This window comes from Neopsephotus bourkii, unplaced genomic scaffold (genome assembly GCF_033783945.1).
Source record: "Neopsephotus bourkii isolate Nb327-2 ecotype Australia unplaced genomic scaffold, CSIRO-AGI_Nbou_v1 NB_1328, whole genome shotgun sequence".
In the NCBI taxonomy this organism is placed as follows: domain Eukaryota; kingdom Metazoa; phylum Chordata; class Aves; order Psittaciformes; family Psittacidae; genus Neopsephotus; species Neopsephotus bourkii.
In genome coordinates this window covers 164511-176906 of record NW_026901808.1, presented here as the reverse complement: position 1 = coordinate 176906, position 12396 = coordinate 164511, and the positions used below count along the sequence as shown (strand labels likewise).

Sequence of the window (12396 nt, the reverse complement as noted above, 5' to 3'; positions counted from 1 at the left end):
AAAACACATCAGTATAAAGCCAGCAGTACAAGTCAAGAGCTTAATTGATGGAGCAAGGTTATTAAAGAAAAAATAGAGGTACTACAGGCTAAAGACAACAAAGGAGATTTCACCTATGCTAGAACAAAGGGAATCCTCAATTTATGCACTTCTGTTGCTAACCAGGATGCCAACAAGACACTTGAGGTGCTCAGCACGTCCCTCTCCCCTTGAACACCACTAGCTGATACGGTCATAGTCACAGGACATTTTCTTTACAAGAGGTGAGGAGAGGCCAAGGCCAGAAGCAGGCAGGTACCCACGCCAGGTTCGCCTTGCTCATGTAAAGCCAGCTGACTGGCAGCAAACATGAGCTTACCTTGGCGCAGCTTCAGGGTCAAATGTGTTATTTTCACATCATGGATTTAATGGTATTTGACTTCAAGGAGAAAGATTGAAGCCAATGTTAGCCATGGCAGGGTGGTTGGAATAGATGGCCTTTAATGGTCTCCTCCAATCCAAACCATCCTATGATTGATTACACTTGGCCATTCAGGCACAATATTAAACACCTACATTAAGAAGAGCTGGCACAGCACTGGTTCAACAGCTGCAGTGCTACACATCACAGTGCGTGCTTGCAGGCCCCTCATGTCTGCAATCTCCTTGACTTCATACCGTACCACAATTAAGAACTTACCTTCTCTCTATATTGTAACATAATCTAACAGACATCAGTGGTGTTAATAGCAAGGAGGTGTAAAAACGTAAGCATCTGTAAAAGTGTAAACATGGAAACATCCTCAAACAGGTTATTGCCCAAGTTCTTTGGATACTGAATTTTAGCTACATGCTACTTAAAATTATCAATAATGGGACAGAAAGTGAAAAATCACCAGTGATAAACTCTGTGGGGAGTGGCTAAATGAAGAGAAGAACAGGCCAGGCACCCAGCCATCTTCAGGAGAAGCAAAAGAAGATGAGCTGCAGTCAGGAGGACTTCCCAGACCCTGAACTGTTTGGAAGAGCTGAATTCATAACTATCTTGGAGATGAATTACTAAGGTAAGTTCTGAAGTTGGGGCTGAGCGATTACGCTGGTGTGTGATCTGCTGCTTGCTTTTACAAAGCACCCATCACACCTCCGCTGCAGGAGCACCCGGTAAGAACAGAAGTCCTGACAGACCGTTCTAAAGCTAATGAAAAAGAACAAACACAACATTAAGTCTGTAGCTAGGCTTCCACATGACAGCAAAAGACTTTGATCAGTGCAAGCATTCCCACGGGCAAGGAGGATAAGATGCGAGGCTCCAGAAGAGGCATCCGAACCCCAGGCACTTGCAGCAGTTCAGCTGAATCAGAGATCATCCATGTGCAGCATCTCAGGGCGTGGGCAAGGGAGGGTTCATACAAGACCAGGAAAACTTTCAACTGTAGCTGATTTGTGCACATCAGGATGAGAGAAATGCGATAAAACTCTCTTGCCTGGGTTTAGGAAGAGGCACAGCAGACTGATGTGAAGGCTGCAGGCCATTTACACTGAGAACTAAACTGTCAACAAATACACCAAAGTAATCCCATTAGAAAAGGCTTTTTGCATCCTGACAAGTGAGCATAGGCTGAAGATTAGCTGAAGGACATACACTCCACATAATAATCCGCCTGTACAAGTGGCAGACCTCTGTGAATCTGATATAAACCCCAGATTTCCAGATTCATCACCTGTGACAGGAATATAATCTTCAGAAACATGACAGTATTTGAAAGTTTAACAGACTTCAGCTTTTCACTGTGTTATATAAAAATATAACTCTGTTTTTACTGTTTCAGCTATCTTCTGGAGCAAGCAGTCACACAGTTGTGCTATCTGGGCCATAACCTCAGGTCCAACTCAGCATCACTTGTGCCCAGTTATAAGGTTGTGGCGTGCTGGCCCCATCCCTGCATGCATTTAGCAGTGAGCCTTGCCACAAAAACAAGCAAGGACCCCTTTTAACATGCACCATAAATCTCTGAGTGAAACACAATGGGCCAGTGAGCACGCAGGCTTCTGCTGAGAGCCTGTGTCAGGAAAGAGATGTCCTTCATGGGAATCTGACCCAGGTTTCCAGCTGCGGGCAGCCCAGGAACTGCAAAGAGGAGCTGCCTGGGCCATTGCCCAGCTGGGCTGGACTTGCCACTGACTGCTTTTATGTGACCTGGAACTGATGAAGATGCTGTGCCCCAGCTGCCCATCCCTTTGGTGAGGGGGACAGCACCCTCTTGATCAAAAAGGTATCTCAAGAGGCTTCCTTTGCTGTTAGTAATTTCTGCAGAGTCCACAGTGATCCTTAGATGAAAAGTATTTTATATAGGTACAGCTTGTAATGATCTGAAGCCATAGTTCTCTGGGAGTACAAAACAGAACCAAAGAGAATTTTGCCAGTGATACCTCTTAATCTGAATATTCAAAAATAACACTTGTTTTCAGGAATTCATGACATAAAATGGGCATGATGTTGAAAGGAGAGAAAGTAAAGTAAATATCACCAACTGTGACTGCTGTGCTTTTCAAATGCAATATGCACTGCCCAATAGCCAATGGAAGACTTATTACCCATGGCTAATTGCAAAGAATAGGTTGTATGGGTTCCTTATATGTTTAGATATTAAGTCAGATCATGAGACAACATCAGGGGTTCATTGCTTTTTGGCATGGGTAAATGCAGTGGTCATATGGGGAAACTTCAAAGCACTGAGGGTAAGATTTATGAGACACTATGTCTCACAGTACACAGCTGAGTGGTGAAGATCATAAAAGGAGAAAATGATAGTCTTTTCCAGCCTTTGCACCAGTCATGCTCTGAAAAACCTTCACAGCAGTGAAGCACAGCTTCTGCACCATCCACTGCACTGCTTATGTGGTCCCTGCCAGCTCCCTGAATGCGGTGAGCCCTAGGGGCCTGGTAGGAGCCACAGGCTGGAAGGAAACAGAGGTGACCATCTTCGCACAACTGATGCCAGGCAAGGGGACACCAACAGAGATGCCTGCTGGTTCAACGGGGGCAGATGAGGGCTTTCATGCTGATCATAGAATAGTTAGGGTTGGAAAGGACCTTAAGATCATCAAGTTCCAACCCCCCTGCCATGAGCAGGGACACCTCACACTAAACCATGGCACTCAAGGCTTCGTCCAACCTGGCCTTGACCACTGCCAGGGATGGAGCATTCACAACTTCCCTGGGCAACCTATTCCAGTGCCTCACTACCCTAACAGGAAAGTATTTCCTCCTTATATCCAATCTAAACTTCCCCTGTTTAAGATTTAACCCATTACCCCTTGTCCTATCACTACAGTCCCTAATGAAGAGTCCATACCCAACATCCTTATTTGCCCCCCGTTCAGATACTGGAAGGCTGCTATGAGGTCTCCACGCAGACTTCTCCAGGCTGAACAGCCCTGATCTCCTCAGCCTATCTTCATAGGGGGAGGTGCTCGAGAACGTCATGCTGAAGAGATGGAGAAAGTTGAAAATTGATGGAAAAGACTGTGCTGGTACACCTGCACCAGAACAAAACTAAGGAGTACTAATTGTAAGGAAGAATTTTATGAGCAAATAATCGTTTATCACTCAACCAGACATGAAAAAGTTATCTCAGGTCCACAACAATCAAAAGGAAATTATGTTGCAGTTCTGAGGACCCACTTTCACTCCAAAATCAAAATAAGAACATGGCACAGCACTACTGAAAGAGAATAAAATGTCCTAAACCTCCAGTGTTACACTGACCTTCATCAGGGTGCAACCACCCTACCTACATCAGCTTTCTCACAGTATTGCCATATAAAAACACAAGGAAAGGCAACCATGGATTCTCCTCTGAGGCACTGAGGAACAACAAGAATTATAAAAGGCTGATAGCCAGCACTCTCCTTTGACTTTCCCTGCACCCAAAACCAGCAGAAAAACTTCCCAGAAAACTGTTAAGACTTTTTGCAAAGGGGAAGATAGACAGCTTTGAATTCTGAAAACAGTGCAAACCACCCAGCATCTGAATCACACTTAAACTCTTGAACCCAAATACACTATTTTGTACAGTACTGGATCTTGCCTAGGCTGATTTCGTCTTTTAAGTATATAAATACACCTGCAATCCAGTAGCATAACTTTGAAGACCTGGACTAAGGGACACTGTTAAAGCAGTAACAATACAAAACATTTAGTACCTTCACTGCATTGCCCTAACGTTTGAATGAGGTATCAGAGAGACGACCCACAAGGCTGCCCCATGCCATGGACAGTGTCTACATTTATGGGAGTGTTTGGGAACTAAAGAATTTCTTATGTGGCATTTTGTATTAAAGACAAACTTGGTCCCAGCTGTTTGAAGGTACTGGCAAAGCCCCACAACCCTGAGGATAATCTTTATTCAGCCTTGCTTGCTGTCACAAAACCATGTAAGCTAAAGAAGGAGTTAAAGATGCAGCAAGGAACCTGAAGGAATCAAATCAAGATTTGCTGCACAGGATCTGGCCGTTAGGTAGCTGTGATCCCATGACTCCAGTGGAGCTGCAGAAGTGTAACTGAGAGTGGAATTTCAGACCCTCTCACCCAAGATAAAACACTCATTACGGCCACCCTGGCTGCTAGACTTCTCTACTTGAAAGCTGAAATCCTCCCAAATAAAATCTCTCTGGCCTGAAAAATGAGAGTCAGGTATCAGACCGAGCTGGGAAATTGCTATCTGAATAATGGATATAAGTAAAGATAACGCAGAAGCAAATCTTCACATTTACTGCTGTAAGTTTGCAAGAACCTAATGCTGAGAACTTATTAAGCAATATGAATAGACTTCTGGCATGATGCTGTGAAAACAGCTATAATTACCTTCTCACAACACAACGTCAGAATTCACAGCGGCCACATTAGATGTCAAGATTCCTCCTGTCAATATGGTATCACAAAAATAAACTGGGAGGAAAAAAGTATAACACGTAAAAGATCTCTAATTGCTGTATTTGATTACGAGAAGATTTACAACCACTTAAGATTTCTCCCCTCTCTGAAGTGAAATCCAAGGAGAGATGCAGAGGATATGGGAAATTCTCTGATGATCTTTTTCCCTAGAAATTTCTCCTTCCTAGGGTTTACATAGAGAAGGAGGCACAGAGAATGCCATACGCTAGGGAGAAGGGAGAACTGTGGGAACATTAAGTCTCTCCTTTATGTCAGGGGTTGTTTTGTTTGGCTTTTTGTTCTGTGCCAACTGAGTTTCACTTTTTGGGAGCATGATGTAGAGGAGAATGGTCACAGTGGCTGCTGAGCAGGACTCTGGTCCTTGAATGGTGATGGGAGCCATGGGAGGCAATGGCAGCAGACACCCACTCATGGCAGGGCAGGAATCGTGGGAATTCACACCCCAAAAAGGTGGTGATTTATGCTGCAGTGGCACACTCTGTAGAAGGCACCAGGACTGGGCTGGAAGTACAGCTCATGCAGGAACCACTGTGGCAACCATGCCTCCAAAACCGGTGTGGATGATGTGACACATTTGGTCTTCAGGGATTTGCCCCTGGGGAGGACTGACAATTCTACCTCTGTCCAGGCCTTCACCAATAGTGAAGCTGCTTCTGCAGCACTCGAAGATACAAGAAATAAAGATGGAAAAATTACACAGGCTTTCCACAGTGTCCATTATGTTTGTTTGCTTAGTGTAAATTAAATCCTTTAACCCTTTAGCTATTCACATAGCTCCCTGCCATCCATGGCACATTGTTCACTTCTCTACACTAATTTGTATATGAAGAAAGAAGTTAAAGGGGTTGCTATTCTGAAAAAACATGATTAAAAATATATGTCCTTCTTTACTCACCTCCTCACATCACAGGAAGCTAATGCCAAATCACCCCAAACTAGCCAGTAATCAGGTTTCAGAAATATCTTGTAGAATCTCAGTTTACCTTTGTGCCCGTAACAGAAGATTCCTGAAGACAGAGAAACTTTCATCATGTATAAATGACTAATAATTACACCAAAACAAATGGAGGGCTTCAAAGTGGGATGGAAAAACAGGGGGAAATTCCATCCGAATAAGATAGGATGTAATTATCTTCCACAGGAAATAAATGCTATATTTTTAACAGGTGACCAGTTGGATAGATCCAGTACAGGGCTACGATTGTGTACTGATTTGTCATCGAATTGCAGTGTATCTCCCCAAAGAGATGACAGATCTTTGTATTTTCTTGTAATTATTTTTCTATGTAGGCTCTTAATTGAGAAATGGAAACATAAGAGCTCCCAGAGCAGGCTGTGTTTCATTGACTGTTACCATTCATACTTCAACTTTTACAACGAATTCAAATGTTCATGAGTACCTCATACTGGTATGTTACTACTGAGTTAATACCGTGGTAACAATATCAGAATCTCCCAACTTTCAGCCTAGGAATTTTCTGTTCATGCTGATTTACAATAGCTGCATTCCATTAGCCAATACACAGTGCTGCTACTGAAACCAACCTATACTGCTTTAATATTAAATAGATATAAAATCTGGATCGTTGTAGACAATAATACGTATATACAAGTGGAAAACAGTGTAATGATTAACAGATATAAACTGAACTTGCAAATTGATATGAACATATTTAAAGTAAGAACAAAAATCGCTAAAATAACAGTTCTTATAAGGGTTCAATAATGCATCTTCAAGAAGTATTTTTGGTAACAGATTACTTGTTGATAACATTTTCCACCTTGTTCTGTAATGGGGATGAAAATCAACCAACTAATGACCACCAGATGTGAGTGTGTCAGGTTTGGTGGAAAAAAACATTGTCATGCAACATGGAGCCTAAAGGCACTAATATAACATAAACCAACCATAGAGTAGGTACAAAATTTCTACTGTACTCATTCAGCAATAAACCAGAAATATGAAATAATGTTTGTATTAATTTACAGGATAAGGGATTCCAGAGCATTTTTGATCATGGTTGGGTGTGTTTTGCCCTGGCCAGCTGACTGCAATCACGACCTGAACTGCCCTTCCACAGAATAAAGTGCTCCACTGAACTGCAGTTAACTCTGAAACCGAACGATGGCAAGGCTGCAAGCAGTGCTCACTCAGTGATCAATTCTGATTTAATATCCTGGCAGCAGGACATTTAATAAACAGCTATGCACTGACAGTACAGTTACAGATCAAATCTTTCTTTGTGTATGAATAATAAGGTGCCTTTCCTCTAAATATGTATGGTGTCTGTTCTGACTACAACATTAATTATTAAGTATGTTCATTAATTATTAATAAAAATGTTTCTCTTTCATTTTGAAAGTATATTTAGCTTTTTTTTCTTGAAGGTTTCTAGCAAGAGACTCTCAAAATATGATGTAGAAATGTATGCAATTCCACAGCCTAAGACATGGATGAATGAGCTCTATTTATATGCATATCTTTGCTTAATGAATCTTGCTACTTATGAGCATTCCTATTTGCAGTATAATAGTACATAAACATGTTAAATGAAATCAACTGGTCTTACAATCTATTTTGTGATGCTCAGTACTTCATGTATTTTATATCAGCCATACGTAATGAATAAAGGACTTACTTAATCTGTTTCACTACGGAAGTCATTCATGAAAAGCCTGGCAGGAAAATCACTCCTCAATAAGGACCAAATATTCCAGCCACCTCATAGCTCCATTCAGGGTTTCATAGGTCAGCTTGTCAGCATCTTCTTAGGAAGGTTTTGCTGCCCTAAGCCCCCTCTAATCTCAGGGAGCATCTCCTGTCCCCCATGCTGGGGAAAGCCCATTTCACTTGCTGCTGCCATATCCCTGATCACTGACTGCTGCCTCCTTCCACCACACTTAACTACAGCCCTGAGTCAAAAGCCCTAGAAAATGAAGGAAACCCCTTCTATCTAGAGGCTGGACCCAACCCAGTAGACATCCACATCATCCAGATTTCTTTTACACAGAGACTTAAATAATTCAATGTTTTATAACTTCAGCAGTGAGAGGCAGTGTTGCGAACAGCCCCCTATGCTTCACTCCTCTTTTGCTGGGGTCACAGCAGATGTTGCTGAGCCATCAGTGTAAATTACAGGCGGCAGCACGTCAGTGCAGAACGCTTCAGTGCGTGTGCAGTCTCAAATACATAAATAATCTCACTGACTTACTGAAGCACCAGAAAACACTCAGCTAATATTCCTTCATAACTTCTCCGGAGTATTTGAGAAGCAGCACTTTGATCTTTATTAGCTGTCAAGTCCATGATGAGGCAAAGTACATTCCTTAGCAGGCTGCTGGAGCCAGGCCTAGAAGCAGCTACATCCTTCTGGAGTTTATCTGGACATTTACAAACTGGAGCTGACTTGCAGGGTTTCCCACACATGGGTATTACTGCAGTTTCTTCGGACCATGAACCAGCCTCATGCTCTTGTGCACCACCACATGCTAAGGGGCCAGGAAGGCATTAACAAGCAAAACCATGAACCAGGGGAATGTGCCCTACCTTCTTCCTTCCAGACAGAAGAAATACATTTGCATAAAGCATCGTGAGCAGAAATTCACACCATGCAAATTACTTCAGCAGCTGTGGTCCCCCTGCATGAGCAGGAGCAAGGCACCATTCCTACCACCATCAACGTACAGAGATAAGTGACTTACCCCAAGTGATGTGTGACACTCACAAGCCTTTTACTGACTAGAAGGCAGCACCAGGAGTTTTTCTCCCTTTGACTAAGAATGTCAGCAATTTCAGCTTGACACAAAGCTGGCCTGGCTGATGGTCTAATGTATAAATCATGGGTCAAAGATAAGATAAACACATACCAGTGTAGTCCTCGTAGCATTCACAAGTGTAGCCCCCTTCACGGCTCCGGCACAGCCCGTTGCTTCCACAGGGGTTGGAGTAGCAGAGGTCAATCTCTGTCTCGCAGTAGTCACCCGTGAAGCCTGCAGGACACCGGCACCGCAGGCCATTGATGGGGTGGATGGGGCGGAACAGGACAGTGTTGGAGCTGATGAACGGGGCTGAGCTGTCGAACTTGAGGACAGAGACACACTTCATGTAGTTTTCACAGGGCTCACGCAAGCAGATGTTGTCGTCGAAGGGCAGCACCCTCTGCGTGGAGATCATGGTCAGTAGGGTCCTGTTGAGGTAGATCTGCTCCTGCAGGTCCTCCGAGGGGAAGAACTTGTTTCGAATGCCACCAGGGAGCAAAGCAGAGAAGGTCACGTTCAGGATATTGGAGCTGACGTCCGTGTCATTCTGGATGTTGAAAACAAAGATGCCGTCCTTGGCGGTGGAGAGCACTGTTGCCACCCCTTCCACAAACAGGGATAGGAGGGGAGAAAGAAACCTCTCCTGGGACATGTTCTCCAGCCTCACCGTGATGCTGTTGGTGAGCATGTCATCTGTGATGATGGTGACACGAAGGGTGCAGACTGCTGTGACACTGTGGACACCATCTGAAGGGAAGAGAGAAAGATAACAGTCAGAGACAGTACAACAAAATTATCTTCTCCAGGTGTGGGCTCAGGCTTAAGGAGCCAAAATTAGGCACAGAGAATGGTGACAAAGGCTTGAGATAAAAGCCACCTAAGGAAACGAGGGACTTGGCAGTCCTGAGGTAAAGGCTGGACTTGACCTTAAAGGTCTTTTTCTACCTAATTGATCCTATGACTCTATTTGAACACCTGAACTTTGTCATTCCTCACACCTAACTTCTTTAAAAACTTTGGGGGGGGGGGGGTGTCAAATTAAAAATGCTGTGGTGGGAAGCATACATTTCAAAGCTTTTACATTTTATCCTTTCTTTAAAGCATTTCTGATACAGCTGTGGATGTTCTGCAATAAAACCTGTAAGTATATAAATATAGCACTAACACCCAACACTGGACTGAGAGATGCCACTGTAAAATCTCAGTACACCCTGAGGCTTACAGTAGTGCTGTGAATGTACAAACTCTAGAGTGTTCTATCATTATGAAACATAATTATGACACAGTAAGTGTTATAATTAATCCAAATTCAAACATGAGCAGGGAATGGGAAGTTGCAACATCACTGAAACCAAACCACTTAGTTTAATCCTGTCTCCTTGCTATCACTAAGGACTCATTAAAATACAGATCGCATTACAGAAAATATGATTAGTGTTACAGCAGCATCAAGAAATCCCAGAAGAGTTCAAAAGTGGCTTCTGACAGGAAATGTTGCTTCTCAAAGTTCTTGTACTGTAAATATACAACTAGAAATAGGGGTGAGCTCATCTCATGAGAGAGATGAACTGGTCTGAGTGGGCAGTATCAGGCCCACTGTGAGGCTAAGAACTGGTTCTGGTTCCCCCAGATCCCAGCTCAGTACCTTAGGCTTGGTCCAAAGTATCCCAGAAATAATAATTTCACAAGTAACCTAATACTACATATATTTCAATTAAACCACACGGTACATGCAGAAATGATTATGCATCACATTGATGTAAAAATCACAGGAGAAATTGCATTCGAATCAGTCTAAACCCAGTGTGAGATCAAAATTCTAATACCATGGTCATTTGCCCAAGGTTTATTATCTCAAAGTGTAAGTTTCTGACCCATTATGGTCTCTTATGAAAGGTCTTTCAAGAACAGAAAAATCAGAATGGCTCCTTTCCTATTCACTGTCACCACTGCACCTCAAGTGCTGCTTTGTTGTAAAGAGAAATGTATTGTTGCAAGGTTTTTCCTCCAATACATAGTAGCAATGTAGTAAATTACAGTGGCATAACTAACCAAAAGGCTTCTGACTCCCTCCTCCTGATCAGGTTGCCTGTAAAAGCTCAGCTGTTGACCTTTTTCCACTCTGAAGCAGCTTTCAGGCAAATAGGAAAACCTTTTCTCCTGTGTGCTACTTTACTGCTAAAACCAAACAGGAGAAGCTGTTATTTGGAGGGATCTGTTTGATGTGCCCCTCACAGAAGCTCATGCGCCAGCTTTTACTTTCTCCCAAGTGTGCAGAAATCTTTTATCTCCTCTTCCTCAGACTCATTCTAGAAACGTGTAGCTTCAGCCTTCAGCAAGACCCAAAGCAACCTTTAAAACAGGGTATGTAGCCAAAATCTTCAACACAACCTCCTCCTCCTGCGCTGCCAGTGGATTTCTGGCCCGCAGACAACACAGGATGTGCTGTATTTTCATAACTGAAATCCTCAGACTAGTTTACCCACTTCTGTCAACTGCATGGCTCATTCCCCTGAAAGGCCAGCAGCAGAACAAACTATTCACTTTTTCTTTCCTAAAGCAATTGACATTTGCCTGCCTGTCCTATAGGGTGCCTGAACTATTTTGCTATTTGTTGCACAATACACTACAGAAGCTCCCTCATACCAGCAGGAACGCTGGACAATGGGTCCTTTTCTGAAGAAAACACTATGATCTATAGCCCATGGTATGTATAGTAAGAAGACAAAATGCGATCCACTGTCTGACAACGCACTAGAGTCTACAAACTGTCATAATCAATATCAACTGTCACAATATGCAAGAGCTTCCCAGCATTCACAACAGCTATTCTGACACAGTTAATAAATCACTGCAAAAAGCCCGGTGTCAGATACCACACAGGCTCCTTGTTCCGCAGGCAGCACAAAAGAAAACCGGGCACATATAGCTGCAAAATGAAATGGTGTTTTAAAAGCCAGTCCAGCTTTGTGCAGCCCTGTTGCAGAGCATTAAAATAAAAAGAGAGTAAAAAGGAGCTGAACATATGTACTATGGGCAACAAAAGAGTGGCATGGCTATACAGCCAGCTGGACAAGCCCCTCTTTCATATCACCAGCAAGTCTGAAAGCAGCATCACGGGATCTGATCATCTATTCATTCAGAACTTTGTGGAAAGTTGAAACAATCTGTGGTTTTATGGGACCAAATTAGTATCTATTCTATTCTACTCTCAACAGACAACGTTCACTTTGAGGGCTGGAATAAAGGAAGTGGAAATTCTGTCCTCCTCTTCATTGGCAATTGAATGAAGCCCTAAATACACAATAATAATAAATGGGGTTTGAGATTCACAAGTTTAATACTCCATGAAAGTTTCAAATATTTACTGCCAGAAAGATCAGAAAAACTGTATTAGGAAGCATTGTATTATGGAGTGGCATTAGTTTGTGGTCTCTCACTCTCTGACATGCCTACCATATGCAGCTCTCCAATATACCCACACAACCAATCTGTTATTTTGCTGAAGTGGCTCTAGCAATATGATTTTTCAAAGGTCTTGTGATACAGCTACAGAAAGTCCCTCTCATGTTTTGGCAAATGCAAGATGTTTTCAGTCAGGAGTGTGAAACACCCTTCGAGTGGTGCTACACAAGAGAAACTCTGGCTATGCTTTACTCGTGGGAGCAGACCGTCACACAGATGCTTACACACACATACAA

The 12396-nt window shown here is 42.9% G+C and overlaps 1 protein-coding gene across 6 annotated transcripts in view; it reads right to left on the bottom strand.

The window, feature by feature from the left end:
* The window catches only part of CELSR1 (cadherin EGF LAG seven-pass G-type receptor 1), a 166129-nt gene that overhangs the window by 88994 nt on the left and 64739 nt on the right, over window positions 1-12396 (bottom strand). For all 6 annotated transcript variants that reach the window (XM_061366230.1, XM_061366233.1, XM_061366232.1 and 3 more), the window contains exon 2: window positions 8804-9442. In XM_061366230.1, coding sequence (XP_061222214.1) covers window positions 8804-9442 — 639 coding nt within the window. The remainder of the gene's footprint in view (window positions 1-8803; window positions 9443-12396) is intronic.